Source organism: Cladosporium halotolerans, assembly GCF_011745625.1.
Source record: "Cladosporium halotolerans strain TM138-S3 chromosome Unknown Sca13, whole genome shotgun sequence".
In the NCBI taxonomy this organism is placed as follows: domain Eukaryota; kingdom Fungi; phylum Ascomycota; class Dothideomycetes; order Cladosporiales; family Cladosporiaceae; genus Cladosporium; species Cladosporium halotolerans.
The window spans coordinates 478,135-495,872 of NW_027191464.1; the positions used below are offsets into that span (position 1 = coordinate 478,135).

The window sequence follows — 17,738 nt, forward strand, 5'->3', positions numbered from 1 at the left end:
AACGTTCAACGCCCGCATGGCATCATGCCTTCACATTGACACGACAGCTTGTACCTGTTGTACGCCTGGATACCCTCTCACAGACGTTGGTTGCAATGTCTTCGTCAGTCGCTACCGCTACCACCACGCAGCGGCGCGCTGCCGCTTCAACACCACCACCGGCAAAGGAGCAGGCCTCCTCCAAGGACGACTTCTTTTGGACGTACACGGAAGAGCCGCATGCTACGAGGAGGCAAGCAATTATCAAGGCACACCCTGAGGTACAGAACAACTGAATACAGAGAGACAAGTCGACGGTCGTGAATATGTGAGGCTCACAGCTTCACAGGTTCTGAAGCTCTGCGGACCAGAGCCCTTGACCTTCCCTGTTGTCTTGGGAGTCGTCGGTCTGCAATTATTCTGCGCTTACGCACTGCGCAACACGCCGTTTTTGTCATGGCAGACGTTTGTCACGGCATACGTGATTGGTGCAACTGCGAACCAGAATCTGTTCCTGGCTATTCATGAGATTTCTCACAACTTGGCTTTCAAGTCGCCATTGGCGAACAGACTGCTCGCAGTCTTCGCGAACCTTCCTATTGGCATTCCTTACTCTGCCTCATTCAGGGTATGCTTGCATTCTGCCTTCCACATCTTGATCTTGCCTCTGACTTGCTCTCCCAGCCTTACCACCTGACTCACCACAAATCTCTCGGCGTGGACGGTCTCGACACCGACCTGCCTACTTCCCTCGAAGCATGGTTCCTCGACTCGGTCGCTGGCAAAGCCTTCTTCGCGACTTTTCAAATCCTCTTCTACGCCCTCCGTCCTATGATGGTGTACAACCTCCCGCTCACCAAGATCCACGCTTTCAACGTCGCTGTGCAAATTGCCTTCGACTACCTGCTCGTAACCAACGTCGGCGGCAAAGCTCTCGGCTACCTGATCCTGAGCTCTTTCCTCGCAGGTTCCCTGCACCCCGTCGCTGGCCACTTCATCGCCGAACACTACGTTTTCGCCCAGCACTCGCGCTCCCAGCAGAAGTCGGACGAGAAGAAGAGCAAGGAAGCAGAGTCGGCGCCGCCGCCCGAGACTTTCTCATACTACGGCGCGCTCAACCTGCTCACGTACAACGTGGGTCTGCACAACGAGCACCACGACTTCCCCGCCATCCCGTGGACGCGGCTGTGGAAGCTCAACGAGATTGCCAACGAGTTCTACTGCGACCTGCCCTGCCACCACAGCTGGGTCAAGGTCATCTGGCAGTTCATCTTGGACAAGGAGGTTGGTCTTTGGTGCCGTGTCAAGAGGGCCGAGGGCGGCAGGAAAGTTGGTGCTGCTGCGGAGGTCCCGGCTCATGCGCAGCAGCCGCTGAGTAAGGTCGCTTGATCTATGATGCTGCAAGCTATGGATGTAACTTTGCTCACTCGTTTGTACAAATTTGGAAGCACGCTCATTCCCATTCGAATCCCATCAATTCATGGAAATTCGTTTCTTTCGCAAATCGTCGATGGATCTTTGGTAAACGACTGATTGGGCTGCCGTGAGTGACCGGGCTCCCCTCACGGCAAACTATGACATCTTAGGAAATTGTTAGCAAATCTCGGCCTGCCGTAAGCATGTAGTGTTGTGAAGAATATCGCGCGGGATATCATCGGCATGTCAAGATCCAGAATCATGGGCATGCTTCCCGGCATCCATGCCACATTTCACTGCATAGGCGTTTTGTCATGAAAGGCCAGCACGTGGCGAGCACGTGTAAGAGCTAGTGCGAACGCCATCACCGAGGCCGTGCTTTTTTAGTGATAGCTTGGAAGAACTTGGACGGTTCATGCATGCCGTATCTCGGAGGGCCGCCCAGAGCAGCCGCCTGCCGGAGGCTACCAGCCGAGGCCCTACATAAGCGCCACGTGAGAGCGCGGCTATCGCCGCTTCCACGGCCTCTTCTCCGGCCGCGGGCCCTGAGCATCCACATTTAACATCTGCCGGCATTCTGGATTTGCCATGGACGCAGGAACCAAAACCTTTTTTGGCCACGAACGTCAGTTTGCTTTACCGGGCCATGACTCGTTTGGCACCATTCTTTGCATCCTGTCCAATCACAGCCGTGTGCCTAGATCTTCAAGCACTATCAAGAATGGCAAGCTCCGTCCCGTGAAGCTTTCGATAATGTCTCTGCAGACGTCGAGATGCCCTCGCTCTCCGGAACGAAGGTGGGACTTTTGCAAATCATGGCTGACCTCGACAGGCGTGGCCCGTTTTGGACGATGTCAACGTCTGTAGCCTCGCTATGCGTGTGTATAAAACCACGACAACTCCCAAGACGATTGCTACCATTTTGTCACAGCAAATTCACATCCTCCTCTTGACGCCAATACAGCTCAGACCTCTTTGTCTTTACATTTAACATTCTCACAATGCGTGTCTCTACCGCGCTTTCTGCAGCACTGCTCGCCAGTTCGGCTGCCGCTGCGCCGACACCTACTCCCGGCCTTCTCTCCAGCATCCTGGGCAAGATCAACAATGATCTGAACTCCATCCTCAAGTCCCTCGGCGTCACCCTCCAGACCAATGGCAACGCTCATGGCCCTCACGTCGACTTCGAGGCTCAATGCCCCTTCGATATTAAAGAAGTTGTGCCCAGCCTTTCTCGCTTCGTGCATGACATCGTCTGGCCGCGTGGAGTCAACGGAGGCAAATACGTAGACTGGAAGACCTTCAAGGCCAACGGTGCCAACCTTGGGGGCTGGCTTGCGAAGGAAAAGAGTCACGACCCATTTTGGTTTGAGTCGGTGGGCGGCCCCGATGTTCCGGACGAGTGGACTCTCTGCCAGAACCTTGGCTCGCAGTGCGGACCTGTCCTTGAGGCTCGCTACTCCTCTTTCCTGAACACTAGCACTATCGATCAGCTGGCTTCTGTTGGTATCAACACGCTTCGCATCCCGACGACCTACGCCGCATGGATCAAGGTTCCTGGGTCTCAATTTTACAGCGGTAACCAGCAGGCTCACCTGAAGACGATCACCGACTATGCCATCAAAAAGTACAACATGCACGTCATCATTGGCCTGCACTCTCTTCCTGGTGGTGTCAACAGCCTTGACATTGGCGAGGCTATCAACCACAAGGATTGGTTCTTCAACACCACCAACCTCGGCTACTCTTTCCAGGCAGTCGACGGTGTCCTCAGCTTCATTAGGTCTTCCGGCCACATGAACGCTTTCACCATTGCCCCGATCAACGAGGCCTCCGACAACCGCGCCGGCTTCGCCACCGCCGCCGGCCTTACCGTCAACGCCACCAACTGGATCAACACGTACATGAACGGCGTGCTCAAGAAGATCGCCAAGGTCGACCGCCGCATCCCCATGATGATCCAGGACAATTTCATGGGTGCCTCGTACTGGGCTCCTTTCTACGACGCTAATGCCAACATCGTCTTCGACTCGCACGTCTACTACTTCGCCGCCGCCGGCGCCTACTCCCAGTACACCGCGCCTGCCGTCTGCGGTCAGGCCGTCTACATCGCCGAGAACTCCAAGTTCCCCGTCTTCATCGGCGAGTGGTCCCTGCAGACTAAGTACAACAACACCCTTGAGGGCCGCAAGACTCTCTTCGATACTCAGCGCTTCGCTTGGCATGAGCATGTCTCTGGCGGCGCTTTCTGGACGGCTGTCTCTTATGCCAACGCCCCGGTTAATGGTGAGGGTACTCAGCGCGAGTACTGGAGCTACACTGATCTCATCAGGGACGGTGTGATTACTAAGGCTACCAATGCTTCTTACTGCTAGATGGGGTCGACGTGGCCGTGTGAGATACAAACGGATTAAATGGGCGCTTTGGGCATGAGTAACGGTTTTTTTGTTTTTTTGTTCAAGTGTATATGTAATTTTGCAATTACTATTTTCCAAAAAGACCACTATCGCCGCACTAATTGCCAAGACCTTGAATGTTCAAGTTTGCAGAAGTACGACGACCTTACCTCTCGGAATTGACGGCTCGACTTGACCTTTTGGTAAGAATACCTGTGCCCACCCGAAGAAATTTGATCGCTTGAGCAGAAGCTGCATAATAAGCCGACGTGGCCGTCCAGAGTTCGCCGCGTCAGCAAACTTGGAGGTGCACGGCATGTCGGGATTCAAGGGAGGTGCATCTCCCGTTGCGATGCCAGGTAAGAATCGCGAAAAGATGCCGAAGGTTTTCGCCATCTGGCACTTACAGAAATGATGCTTGCCTCATCAAACCGATCATACATTGCTAGACTCGGCAATCCAACCGACTCGACTTTCGAGCTTATACATCTTACAGTGGTGTCGACGTTTGTTACAATGCCACCACTCGACCGGAACAATGCCGTAGCTCGCTCACTTCGGCCAATTGACGTTTTCTCAGGTGACGCTTTCATCGTTGCATACGTACCTGTCTCAATGGCCAAGGACTTTTTAGTATTCAACGGGAAGCCGTCAGCCGCCCGGCAGATGACCTTCAGTCTGTATGGAAGCATGGCAAACTATCTTGCAGAAAGACTGCCAAGGTTCACTTCCGCCGGAAAATGAAGCTACAATGCTCTTCCGGAATGAAGTCAGCGATGGCGCGGAGGCTTTCACGTGCCGTCGCTATGCGGACCTAGCTTGTTGCTAGGCAGGTCACAAGACTTCCCACTCTGGTCAATGAGAGTGAGTTGAATGTTGTTCTCATACACATCCTTCATTACTCTCACAACCTACTCCAGCCACGAACAATCTACGCTATCGATCCAGACGTTGACACGACCCTCACCATGGCTTCATTCAATTCTCAACTGCTCGTGCTTGCTTTTGCAGTCCTCGTTTTGTTCTCCAATACGAGCATTGCTAAGCCCACCTTCACACCTGTCTTACCTCCATCATACCCGTTGGCGGTCCGCAACCCTTACCTCTCTGGTGAGTCTCATCATTTACACAGGTCGGAGCATGTACTGACTTCTACTAGCTTGGCTACCTGGCAATCAAGCCGCGAATCTTCCATCCGCAGTCGCACAATTCTGGAATGACCAGAAGCTCACCTGGTCCGTCATCGCTCGCATTGACGGCCAGGCATATAGCCTCTTCGGCGTCCCGCGCCCAAGCGATCGAATCAAGCCTGCTACCGTCATTTCTGCCGATCTCACCGCGACCCACACGACGTTCAAGCTCACTGCAAAGGATGTCGACTTTGTGTTGGACTTTTTCTCTCCTGTGTCGCCGCATGACTATGTTCGGCAGAGCATGCCATACAGCTACCTCACTGTGTCAACTTCAAGCGCAGCATCTGGTTCGCCGAGCATTCAGGTTTACTCAGATATCGACAACGCATGGATCGGACAGTTTGGTACCTCTGCTCAGAATACTTATGGTTGGGAAGCGGTTGACCGCTTAACTCAAGTTTTTTCGATAACTCCTGAAGGAACTGCGAAGTTTTCCGAAGACAGAGACATGGCTCTCTGGGGCAGTGCGGTATATTGTACCAGAGAGAACGCTTCTAAACTTAGCCGTGGCGTCGGTATCGTCGACAATGTGCGCGAGTCTTTCGTGAGAAATGGCACGCCTGGTGATCTCGGAACCTTCAAAGCGGGTAGCGTGCTTGCTTTCAGTCACGACCTGGGATCTCTAGAGGGAACTGAGAATGTCACCTTCGTGATTGGCCATGTCAGGGACGAGGCGGTCAATTATCTTGGAAAGGACCGATATGGCTACTTTCGCAGCGAGTGTAAAGACTTCAATTGCGGCTGCATGCATGCACTTGACGACTTTCACTCGGCAGACCAGGAGTCTCGCGGCTTGGATGATTTCATTGCCGCTTCTGATGTTGGCAGTGCAAACTATAGCAACATCCTTGCTTTGTCGACGAGGCAAGCGTTTGGCACAATGGATCTCACAATCCCAGCAGAAACTTTGGACACCAAGGAAGTTCTCGCGTTTGTCAAGGAGATCTCAAGGTTTGTGTTTGTTCCTTCTCCAGAATCTGCTGGTATAAGTACTGACTCGGTGACAGCAACGGCAACACCAACACAATGGATGTCATCATGCCTATGGCACCAATACTCTACGTCCTAGCTCCGGATTATATACGTCTCGCATTGCAACCAGTCTTGTCATACCTCAACTCCGGCAGCTGGCCTCATGACTACACGATCCACGACATGGGCTCGCACTACCCAAACGCGACTGGACACAATGATGGAAAGGCCGAGGAGATGCCGATCGAAGAATGCGGTAATCTCCTCGCCCTCGTCTATATGTACGAGCTGGCGACCGGTGACACCGAGTACAAAACGAAGTACCTCGACCTCCTTACAACATATGCAGAGTACCTGCTCAACCACGGCCTGTATCCTGCTGAACAGCTTTCCACTGACGATGGAGCGGGTCTCGCGCCTAATCAGACTGGTCTCGCGATCAAAGCCGCCATTGGTCTCAACGCATTCGGCGTCATGACGAACCAGCGCAAATACATCGACGCCGGCAAGCACTTCGCCGACACGCTGTACAGCAAGCGAGTCGGCACCGACCCCGAGCGCAGCCATTTCACCCTGATCGAGGGTGAGCACGACTCCTGGAGCACGCAGTTCAACCTGTACCTCGACGTCCTCCTCAAACTCAACACTTTCCCCACCTCCGCTTACAAAATGCAGACCGACTTCTACCCATCCGTCCGCCGCGACGCCGGGGTCCCGCTCGACAACAGAGACCTCTGGGCCAAGACGGATTGGATGATCTTCGCGGCTGCGGCGGCCATGGCGCCTGGTGTCGACAACGAAGGCGTCAGGGATATGTTTGTCAATGACGTTCACGCGTTCATGACGAATGGGAAGGTCGGGGTCCCGTTCAGCGACAAGTTCTGGGTCGATACGGGCGCGGACGGGAAGGGCGCTCGTCAGGAAGCCGGGCTTCATATTGGGTATAAGGCGAGGCCGGTCGTAGGTGGGCATTTTGCGCTGCTTGCGCTTGAGGGTCCGGATCAGGTCTTTGGGAAGAAGGGATGATTGGATCGCATCTTATGTGACCCGAAAGGGCATTGTAGTCTCGACGAGCGGGGCTCTATCGAGTGGCATCCACACGGCGCGGCATGTGCCGAAGTTCTTGGGTTGATAGTGACTGTAGGCAGAAATTGAACACAATGAGTCTCGTGCAATATATTCGAGCAGCAAGGCAAGTTGGCCTCCCGAGTCACTGCTGGATCTCCTTTCTCGGCAGTCTATGACAAGGAGAGTGTCTGTCCCTCCTCTTTGATACAGCCGCGCGCTCAGCTCTCTTTGCTTACCAAAGCAATCGCACTCGCGTTCAACCCGGGCCACTTCTTGCGTCCCCACGCAAACCAACCAACTCCAGCGCAAAGCAGCAAAAACGCGTAGATCGGCAGCGCATAGTTCATGTTCGTTCCGTCTACCCCGTAGCTCGTCGGGAAGGGCAAGTAAATCGTGATGTAGATCGTCCAAACCAGTGCGTATATGCTGATCGGCACAGCAAATGATTTGGGAAGCCTCCACTCGCCATAGTGTACCCTGGCCGTCGATGTATCCCCGAGCAGACCTGTTAGGCGAGCGTGGAGAAGACATGATATTGCTATGATGTACGAAGAGTAAAGGCCTAGCGAGGACAATGACGTGAAAGCAGAGAATGCAGTCGCAGCCGTGGAGCCGATATTGAGAAGCGATAGGAGGGATACGATCAGGATTGGAAGCCACAAAGCGCGTACAGGTACTTTGTGCTTAGGGTCGACTTTGGCAAAGTATTTCGGCAAGGCTCCGTCGCGAGCCCAGGCCCAGGTGATGCGGCCGACTGAGGCGAGGGAGGCGGCTACCACGCAGTAGGTGATTATCAGGAGGCCGAAGACGAGAGCGTTGGCGGCGTGCGTGCCGGCGATTGCCATGAAGATCGGGATGATGGGATAGCCAGACTCCAGGTAGGGAGTGACGTCTCCCATCTGGAACATGATGACCAGGGCCATGATGAAGGCGAGCGTGCCATTTATCAGAATGGTGTATACCATTGCTCGAGGCACGGCGTGTCGGGCTCGACGAACTTCCTCTGACATGTGATTCACGCCGTCGAACCCGATAAAGCCCCATGCCGGCACGAGCATACCAATGTTGAAAGCCACGAACTTGCCCCAACCTGAGTAAGAGGTGCTGTCCGTGAAGACGACGTCAGCGGTGTTGCCAGATCCTAAGCCTGCGAAGACACCGACAAAGATGAAGAATAAAAGTACATGGCATACACCGGAAGCCAGTTCGAGCCAGGGAACGATGCGGAAGGCGTAAGAGTTGATGAGCCCTGTAGTAACCAGAATCGCGATCATGATAGGCGCAAGGTGCCAAGTTTGTTGTGCGTCGGCATAGCCTGGCATGTTCTCTGCGATGATGCCTTGCAAGCTAAATGCCAGGCTGGAGCTGCTGCCGCCGAGAGCAGAGACCCACGCAAACCATGTCACCCAGCCTTGAAACCATGTGATAACTCTCCTTGATTTCTCCGGAGCCAGCATATCTGTCCAGTGGTATTGGGCACCAGCAATGGGTAGGATGGAGCCGAGCTCTGCCATCGAAAGCGCCTGCGCCAGCGACCCTACGACAACCAGCAAACAGCCCCAAACGAGCGCTCGAGAGCCACCGTTGTATAGCGAGGCACCCATGTTCCTGTCATCAAGAGTCAGCGACCACCTTCTGCTCCGAACGACTGCTACTCACATGGCAATGACCTCCCAGCTTGACATGAACGTAAGTGCAAATGCGAGAAGCTGAACGAAGCTGAAAAGGCGTCTGAGCCGACCTTGATTAGCAGCAACTTCTTCATCTTCATAAGCGATCTCCGACTCGCGGTAGGGGTTCTTTAAATGTTTCGGGTGCGATTGAAGCTTTCCCACGGTCACGGCTGCGCCGTCGCTTTTCTCTATCGCGCTGTCAGCGCTCACGTTGGCTGAATCGGTCTCGAGCGGCAGGCTCAGTAGGGGAATAGCGCTCTCAGTTTCATTCACAAAAGAAGCATTGAAGTGGTGAGAATTGGGCATTAAGGAGCCAAAGTTTTGCTCGAGCACTCCAAACGCAACTTATTTGCGGCTGAAGGAACAAGCGCCGCAGCCGGTAACTGACCGGTCTTCGAGCTGGTAGCGAGCGATAAGCTTGCATGGATCTAAACTGAAGGGAATGAATGCTGCGGGGTAGGCGTGGCGCAATTCGTTGTTTCAATGGTGCAGACCGGGTGCCGATCTATTGTCCATTACGGTTTGGTTGGCGAAACCATGTGCAAGCCAAAGAGCTAGATGGGGTTTCACGACCGCGCCAGGATGGCACATCAGGCATCAGTGGACAAGATTCGCGGGACTTCACTCGACAAAACCTGTGATTGCATCTGCATTATTCACCGTAGGCGTTCGAGCAAACCCAGTGTGTCGTGCCATTTCTGCATCTTTCTGACTGCAATGACATTGCCAGAGACCTTTCTAGAAGGTAGATTTCCCTTCATAGTCGTTGTCATCCGTCTCAAAGATTTTTTCGAACACTGTCTCGATCTCTTGTGACGTCGCGGAGGCTTGTGATCATTTCGCAGTGTTGCAATGCAGAGAATGTCATTGATCTGTAGCTGCCATGTGCCTGACAAAGTCCCGGAAGCACTCACTTCATGCTCTCATCGCTTGTAGGCACGTAGAGGCTAGAGCAGTATTTTTGAGCCTTAGATCGTTGTTTATGTCCGCTCTTACAGCTCTTTAGGATTTAGTGCCGGTTCCAACACATTGGTGCTCTTGCGATGCCTGTCGATGACATATTTCGTGCTGCGCAATGCCATGGCATGTGTCACGCAAGCGAGTCGTACGGGGGATCCGAGCCGTGAGAATGGGAGATTATTGGAAGCTGCACAGGTTGCAAGATGTAGTAGCAAGACCCATCATTGTGACAAGCTTATGGGTTCGCAATGTATCGCATCAAGAGACGGAGGTATTGATCAAAGGTTTAAAGCAAGCCTTACTAGGAGGTCGCAGAATGGGGAGCGAATGCACTGCTTACAGCTCATGGTGGTCACAGGAGCCGCGAGGCGCTCACGCACCTACAACAATGCCCACAGTCGGGGACATTGACAGGCGAGCGACAGGATGCGCCGGGGTAACGTAACTCGGTCCCCTGGCGCCTCAGGCCCATAGAAGAGCGCAGACTTACCTATATATACGCGTGTCGTTCACTTTGGGTATCAGAACATGAATAGTCGACTTTGGGTTCCGTGTCGAAGTGGGCAACGCGCGGGCTGGGTCTCACGGCCTTCGGCTTAAATTAGTGATTGTTCTGCTACACCCCAGAAAGTAAAACCCTTGGCCAAGGTTTTCTTCCCTAACGCCGAATGCGGCGGCCAGGTTCTTTTGCTGGTGAGTTCGAATCCCGGAGTCTGCTATTCCATTTGTTTTTTTGTTAGGGGCAAGTCATGTCACGTGCAGCGGGCTTGCCATGCTTGCCATTTGGGGTTCGTAGCCGTCCTGATTCTGCACATCCTTCAGTTGGTCAACTCCCGTGAAAGATCGCTACGGGTGGGAAACTGTCATTTGCTGTCGCTCGTTAATTACATGCGTTATGGTGTGTATCTTACGATTTTCATGTTGCGAAGCCTGGCTCATATTGCAACCTTGAAGTCCACCACACTCACAATGTCGACCAGTCTGCATTGTTGTACAATTGAGCTTCAGAATAAGCCTCGTTCTTTGAAACTCTCTCAATGTCCATCTATTCGTCATCCTTATTCCTCTTTCCAAACGCGTAGGCCAACCCGCCTCCGACGATGTTCGCGACACACAAGCCGACGGTGGCGCCTCTAACAAGCCCTCTAGCACCAACCTTGCTGCCAAAGCCCTGCTTTCTCCTCCCAGCGAGGATAAGGTATGCCGCACTCCAGGCGGATGTGAGGCCCGCGCTGTCTGTCTTGAAGCCGTTGACGTTTAGGTAGGAAGAGAAGAGGAGGATGGGCGGGAAGAGCATAGGTAGAGTCTGGAATGGGCGGGCGTGCTGTGCGAAGACGAGGGTTGCCAGGAGGGTCGCGGGTAGAGGGTTCTCTGTTGGACGTGGTTAGCTGGAGACGCTGAAGGTCAATGTCAGTCGCACGTACCTCCCCAAGCTTTGGCATATTGCAGAACGCCTTTCTTCGCCTCCTCTTCGGGGGATTTTCCTGGCATTGGCATGATGGGCAATTGATGCAGCACCGATTAGAATGCGATGCCGTCAAGAGGTTGGGATGTCGCGTGAGCAGCTACTTGCTGCAGACCGATTGCTATAGCCTACCTTAGCGCGCAAGCGCGTGAAGTGACGTTGTGAGGTCGTTCATTGTTGTGCCTCAGGCACACATCGACGGATTCGAAGAAAATCAACATTTCTTGATAGTGTATATAGCGAAGATTACCCAATGAAGACTTGCCCGTTGGAATATCAAATTACTTATTACTGGTCTTTTTCGATCTATCTTAGACAATCAAGAAGGCTCCGAGAGCTGTACAATGTGGTGTTCTCGCAGTTCAAAATGCAACTGTCGATCTGTAGACTTGGTTCCATTTGCTGAGGAGATACCACAGCGATTGCGAATCAGAACATACGCACATCTTTCAATAATGCAGAGACAAGTGTAGTAGCACGAAAACATGATCCGTGTAGACAGCAGACAACGAAACACATGGAAGGTCAGATAAGACCACGCGGATTGTCCCGTGGGGTTCTGGAAATGTGGCTGCTTCGAGCGTCCGGACTCCCGCGCGTGTGACAGCCCGCCAGGACCCTTCGTCAACTTGCGGAACGGCGGCGCATTATTACCATACCTACTCTTGCAATCACACCAACCTGCTAGCATTTACGGTACGCAGTCGCGCATTGGTCGCCCGCGCTCCACGACCAACCTGAAACCCAGCCTCATTTTGCGCCCTTGCAGCGCGCCACGCAGCCAGCGCCTGACGACCGCCGCCTACGTCCCCCGCACACTCCGGGCCTGTCATGGCCTCAAACCACTCCCACAACGACGGATCCTCGACGCGCGCATATACCGTGGAGCAGAAAGCCGCCGTGCTGCGAGTGAAGAAATGTGGGAACACGGATTACTACGACATCCTGGGACTGGAGGAGAAGAAGGCAGTCTGCACCGATGCGGAGATCAAGAAGGCGTACAGGAAACTGAGTTTGTTGACGCATCCCGATAAGAATGGCTACACTGGAGCGGACGAGGCTTTCAAGAGTATGTGACAGATTACCGCGCCGCTGGCACACCGACTGGGGAAAGGGATGCTAACACCATGGTGTAGAGGTCTCGAGAGCCTTCCAGATATTATCTGACCCGGACAAGAAATCGAAATACGATAAGTTTGGTGGTGATCCTGAATCACGATTCTCTGGTGCTTCTGCGTCAGGCGCGTCGCCTTTCTCTGGATTTGCGTCGCAGCGTGCGCCGCGAGGAGGACCGATGTTCGAGGAAGAGATCAGCCCCGAGGAGTTGTTCCGGCAATTCTTTGGTGGAGGCATGGGTGGAGGGCCGTTTGGTGGTGGACCGTTCGGCGGCTTCGGTGCGTATAACACATCAGAAAAGATGTTTTCGAAGGCTGACGATATGGATAGGCGGCAACGGTTTCGTTTTCAACATGAACGGCGGCGGACCCGGAGTCAGGATACACCAGATGGGAGGCGGCGTACCACGAAGACGGCCGCACAACCATGCCAACCAGGAGCCAGCATCTCCGCTCGCTGCTCTACAATCATTGCTGCCCTTGCTGCTACTCTTCATCGTCCCTCTGCTCTCTTCGCTTTTCTCTGGATCAGCCCCGACCTACCCTTCAGTACGCTACGACAATCCCCTTCCGCCACAAACCCTACACCACGTCTCCTCTAAACTGAAGGTCGACTATTACGTGAATCCTGTGGAAATCAACGACTACACACCGAGCAAGTGGAAAAATCTGGACAAGTACGTCGAGCAGAGATACGTACAGCGCTTGAGTTCCGACTGCGAGTGGCAAATGGCGCAACGGCAGAGAGCTTTCCAAGAGGCACAAGGTTTCTGGAGCAGAAACGAAGAAAAGTGGGAGCAAGCGACGAACATGGGGATGCCCGCTTGCAAGAAGCTGGAGGGCTGGGGTTACAGGATCGCGTATTAGGCCGTTTTTGTTGAGCATGTTCAAGCGTTCTTGGTTGGGATTTTTGCATACGTGCGCGCATCGCACTCGAGCGAACTGATGACCTTTTTTGTACAGTGCAACAATTGCCATCTTTTAATCCTCTATTTCACTCATCGAGTATCACAAATGGCAATCTACGGACCTGAAGTACAAACGACGGACGCCACATCATGGACAGTACAGATACGCTGATGGAGCACGAAAGGATAGTAAATGTTGCAAGATGAGGGTAATCATACAAAGGGGATATCTAACCAAAGTCGACAGAAACGCCATTACGAGATCTGCGCGATCATACATTACCCGAGAGTACCTTCGAGTAAGATGTGCGGTAAAGTGCATCTTTTATTTCTCCTTCCGGGAGATGTTGCGGTACAACTAGGACATCTCGAGGAGTGCCCTCATCGCCGCACCGTCAAGACCAAATGCTTACGCAAGACCACCGAGAGCGCTGGTGGCATCAGCGGACGACTCCTCAGCATCAGCGGGAGCGGCCTCATTCGTCTCCTCAGTGGGGTCAACCGGCTCCTTGGGTTCCTTGGGCTCCTCAGGGACGGCCTGGTCTTTGCTGCTCTCGTCCTCGCCGCCGAGGAGGGATCCAAGCTGGCGCTTGGTGAGGCCGCCGAGAGCGCTGGTGGCGTTGGCAGCGGAAGCTCCGTCAGTCTCGACAGTGGTGGTGTTGTCCTCGGTAGGGTCGACGGGCTCCTTAGGCTCCTTCGGCTCCTTGGGGATGACATCCTCTGCCTGGCGCTTCAGCAGGCCGCTGGTGGCGGAGTCATCTGCCGGCGCGGCTTCCGCATCCTTAGCTGGGGTCTCAGCGGGCGCAGTAGCGTTCTTCTTGTCGCCGCCTCCAAGTAGCGAGGGGACGTTTTCCAGGCCGAGCCCGCGCTTCACAAGACCGCTGCCCGCAGCGGCATCCTCAACAGGCGCGGCGGCATCAGTCGTAGGAGCGGTCGCGTTCTTGTCTTTGTCGCCACCAAGGAGACCCATCAGGCTGTCCAGCTGCCTCTTCGCAAGAGCGCTGGTCGCGCTGTCCTCCGCAGGGGCAGTCGCATTCTTCTCGTCCTTGCTACCACCGAGAAGACCCATCAGGCTGTCCAACTGCCTCTTCGCTAGAGCGCTGGTCACGCTATCCTCCGCAGGCGCAGTGGCATTCTTCTCGTCCTTGCTACCACCAAGAAGACTCATCAAACTGTCAAGCTGCCTCTTCTCAACGGCGTCGGTCGCAGGAGCGGTAGCATTCTTCTCGTCCTTGCTGCCACCCAGAAGACTCATCAAGCTGTCCAGCTGTCTCTTCGCGAGGGCCTCTTCTGCAGGAGCAGTCGCGTTCTTCTTGTCCTTGTCGCCACCCAGAAGGCTTCCGATACCGCCCATGCCGCCCAGAGCACCGATCTGACGCTTGATCGCGCCAGCGCCAGCGCCTTTTGTAACGCTGGTGACTGTGTCGAGACCGGGCAACTCCTGGCGCGGCGCGACGGGCATAGCGACTGCCAGGCCGGCAGTGGTGACGGCAAGGAATGCGGAGAACTTCATTTTGCGGGTTATGCGTTGATTTGCTGGAGGGAAAGAATGCTGTATGATCTGCTGTATTGCTCTGAACAACGACTGAGCCGGCTTCAACCACGAAAAGGAGCGTGAGGTGGGTAAGGAATGACAGACACGAATGGCAATGGAGTAGAGGAAACTCAAAGCAATCCCAGGAGCGTTACCCTTATAACTCCCTCCTCTTCTCTCCGAGAGTACTCACCGAAGAACGCGTCACCAAAACATCTGCATCCAGCAATGAAGCGCATCATGGAGGCAAGGTTCGGCCAACTAGGGGAGGAGGTCCAAGACATGCGCGCATTGCGATCAACCGTTGCGCGACTGCGATTCTGCAAGGCCTGTGAATGACGGGAAGTTGCCGTTGAGGAGCGTGACAGAGTGAGCACGCTGTTCGCTGCTCACAGGAACGGGGGTCAATCGCAATCTTGCCTTGGGTGTGCTTAAAGGGGACAAGCAATGAGCGGCGAGCGCTAGAGGAAAGATGTCTCGGTTGCGTGGGAAGTCATTGGGCGTTGCGTGAGCGAATGTAGGTCGGACGTCGGAAATGCGTCGATGATAGACGTCGGGCGATGTTTAGGGGCTCGTCCCATGGTATATCTGCGCTGCGTTATATATGAAGCTGAACGGTCGGCGCGCGCGATCGAGCTTAGTCACGCCACCTCTTAAAAGGATCACATCACAATACAAAGGGAGATCAGGGAGCCGTGCATCCTGGAGGCAAGGTTCAGATATTCTGTGAATGCTGTGCAGTCAGGCATTTGAGACTGGATGTCATGAAATGCTGGAAGTCGGTCGGTGGAGCGCCTTGAGAATCTGTTTTGGCAAGAAATTGTTTGTGGACCCGTCAATCCGATAGAATACAAGACAGCTCGTCATCTTTACCGCCATAGAAGCATTTGTAGTCGCGTTCCAAATTCACGACGGTATGCATTTTGCGGTACCCTGAGATCATTGAATGGATGGTCATTGAGGGCGTCTCAAATACGGCCTCTGGCCTTGCGCCGAAAAACGACGTTGAGTGATATGCCATATTGGCATGCTACACAAATGAATGGATGAAGTCAATTATTGGAAGCCATGCGTTAGAGCGATAGGTAGTGTTATCATCACACAGAGATGGCGATGGGATGGACGAGCTCCGAGATCGCCGCGCTGCATGGCACTGGCAGCTTTCACCCCACCCACGTCACACTTCAAGATTTCAATCGCAGCATCACTTCGTCTGAACATCACACGATCTCTCGCACCAGCCGGGGAAGAAGACGTTTCATCGCAGTCTCTCTTGAGCAACTAACCCGGCGATCTCCAATTAGCATCTTGCGGCCGCACCCGCGCAATAGAAAAGATGCCCGCAACAATCTCGCCGCTGGCAACCCTCACCCCGCCCTGCAACTCGCGCGCCTGGTCGAGCCATCCACACCCTCATCTCCCCATAGTCGCGACAGCCTGCTCCGACAAGACCGTGCGGATCTACTCCCTCACCAACTTCGCGCAGCAGTCGTCCATCGCCGGCGGCCACAAGCGCTCCATCCGCTCGTGCGCTTGGAAGCCCAACAGCGTGGGCGAGAGCGTGCTCGCGACGGGCAGTTTCGACGCGAGCGCGGGGATCTGGCGGCGATGGGAAGAGGGTGCTGGGAAGGCGGAGGCGGCGAGAGAGGTGGATTTCACGAGTGGGTTGGCGGGCGGAGACGGTGCTGCGGACGAGGAGGACGAAGAGTGGAGGTTTGCGGTGATTTTGGACGGGCACGATTCGGAGATCAAGAGTCTGGGGTTCGCGACGACGGCACCGCTGCTGGCGACATGTAGTCGTGACAAGAGCGTTTGGATCTGGGAGGAGCTGGAGGATGATAATTTTGAGACGGTCGCGGTGTTGCAGGAGCACGAGGGCGATGTCAAGTGTGTAGCATGGAGTCCTGCCGAGGAGCTGCTCGCGAGCGGGAGCTACGATGACCAGATCAGGCTCTGGCGGGAAGATGTGGATGATTGGGCGTGTTGCGCGATGCTGGAGGGTCACAAGGGGACTGTGTGGTGGGTGGAGTTTGAGAGCGCGGAGAGAGTGGGCGCGCTGGCGAAGACAGACGGTCTCAACGACGAACAAAAGGCGCTACTCGATGTGAGAGACACGGCTGGGCCCAGACTAGCGTCATGCTCAGACGACATGACTCTGCGGATATGGAAGCGAGTGCCCAAAGAGAAACCTTCAGAGCCTACAGGCCAGGGGAAGATGCCGAGCATCTGGAAGAACAAGGATTTTGATGAGGAGTGGGTGCAGGAAGCTATTCTTCCTCAGGTTCACGAGCGTGCAGTCTACGCTTTTAGTTGGAGTAAAAAGACCGGCAGAATTGTTAGCACCGGCAGCGACGGCAAGATTGTTGTCTATGAAGAGCGGTGGTGTAACAGAAGCGGCGCTGATGTGGCTATGAGAGACGTCTCACCCGCACCTGGAGCCGAGGAAAAGGTGCCTGGCAGCGGACTCACAGAATGGGTCGCAGTGGCGGTAACGGAGAACGCCCACGACGTATTCGAAGTCAACCACGCTGTCTGGGCCCCTCGTTCAGACAAAGACAAGCGCTACGACGGCGAAGAAGTCATCGTCACAACAGGAGACGACGGCGAAGTGAAGGTTTGGACCTTGGACGAATGAACGTCAACGTACGATTGGAAATGATTCGGATAGAACGATACAATGCAGGAACGCGGTATCACCAAGGGACGCATTCCGCCAGGAGCAATCACATCCCAAGAGTGTGGATGTAATCTTGTCCATATACTGTTGAGATCCTTCGTGATAATGGAAAGCCCGGAGGTTGGGATGAAGTCTGCGTTAGCATAGCCAAGCTCATAGGCGAACAAGATGCCGGCGCCGGGAAGGCTGGAGGCCCCTGTCGGCGCGGTCATGTACGTCCTAACATCGGAGAAGCCCAATGAAACGATCGATTGCCCGCCGGGAAGAAGTGGTGTTTGGCTTCGCCAAGGTGTTAATAGCGTTGGCTATCACATCTATCCAATGAAATGGCCATTGCTTTTTGACGAAACGGGCGTGGAGCACGCGAGATCCTGAAGCTCGT

General features: G+C 54.3%; 7 protein-coding genes across 7 annotated transcripts; 5 read left to right on the plus strand and 2 right to left on the minus strand.

Annotated features, from left to right (window-relative positions):
• Positions 1-12: 12 nt before the first annotated feature.
• Positions 13-1,552, plus strand: WHR41_04649 (uncharacterized protein). The gene is made up of 3 exons (XM_069373255.1): positions 13-260; positions 329-607; positions 664-1,552. The coding sequence occupies exons 1-3, from the start codon at positions 96-98 to the stop codon at positions 1,366-1,368; spliced, it is 1,149 nt and encodes a 382-aa protein (XP_069229890.1). The 5' UTR covers positions 13-95; the 3' UTR covers positions 1,369-1,552.
• An 844-nt stretch (positions 1,553-2,396) lies between these two features.
• WHR41_04650 (uncharacterized protein) lies at positions 2,397-3,770 on the plus strand (the record flags this gene model as incomplete). The annotated part of the gene is made up of 1 exon (XM_069373256.1): positions 2,397-3,770. The coding sequence occupies one exon, from the start codon at positions 2,397-2,399 to the stop codon at positions 3,768-3,770; it is 1,374 nt and encodes a 457-aa protein (XP_069229758.1).
• Positions 3,771-4,759: 989 nt separating this feature from the next.
• On the plus strand, positions 4,760-6,982 carry WHR41_04651 (uncharacterized protein; the record flags this gene model as incomplete). The annotated part of the gene is made up of 3 exons (XM_069373257.1): positions 4,760-4,901; positions 4,951-5,935; positions 5,992-6,982. 3 exons carry the CDS (start codon positions 4,760-4,762, stop codon positions 6,980-6,982), a joined length of 2,118 nt encoding a protein of 705 aa, XP_069229754.1.
• A 43-nt stretch (positions 6,983-7,025) lies between these two features.
• Positions 7,026-9,003, minus strand: WHR41_04652 (uncharacterized protein; the record flags this gene model as incomplete). The annotated part of the gene is made up of 2 exons (XM_069373258.1): positions 7,026-8,632; positions 8,684-9,003. 2 exons carry the CDS (start codon positions 9,001-9,003, stop codon positions 7,243-7,245), a joined length of 1,710 nt encoding a protein of 569 aa, XP_069229757.1. The 3' UTR covers positions 7,026-7,242.
• A 1,501-nt stretch (positions 9,004-10,504) lies between these two features.
• WHR41_04653 (uncharacterized protein) lies at positions 10,505-11,249 on the minus strand. The gene is made up of 2 exons (XM_069373259.1): positions 11,082-11,249; positions 10,505-11,028 (listed from the first exon to the last, which is right to left on the minus strand). Exons 1-2 carry the CDS (start codon positions 11,152-11,154, stop codon positions 10,703-10,705), a joined length of 399 nt encoding a protein of 132 aa, XP_069229756.1. The 5' UTR covers positions 11,155-11,249; the 3' UTR covers positions 10,505-10,702.
• A 504-nt stretch (positions 11,250-11,753) lies between these two features.
• On the plus strand, positions 11,754-14,180 carry WHR41_04654 (uncharacterized protein). Its single transcript, XM_069373260.1, has 3 exons — positions 11,754-12,191; positions 12,259-12,516; positions 12,569-14,180. The coding sequence occupies exons 1-3, from the start codon at positions 11,954-11,956 to the stop codon at positions 13,102-13,104; spliced, it is 1,032 nt and encodes a 343-aa protein (XP_069229761.1). The 5' UTR covers positions 11,754-11,953; the 3' UTR covers positions 13,105-14,180.
• Positions 14,181-16,015: 1,835 nt separating this feature from the next.
• cia1 (putative cytosolic iron-sulfur protein assembly protein 1) lies at positions 16,016-17,314 on the plus strand (the record flags this gene model as incomplete). Its single annotated transcript, XM_069373261.1, has 1 exon — positions 16,016-17,314. The coding sequence occupies one exon, from the start codon at positions 16,016-16,018 to the stop codon at positions 17,312-17,314; it is 1,299 nt and encodes a 432-aa protein (XP_069229755.1).
• Between the last annotated feature and the right edge of the window lie 424 nt (positions 17,315-17,738).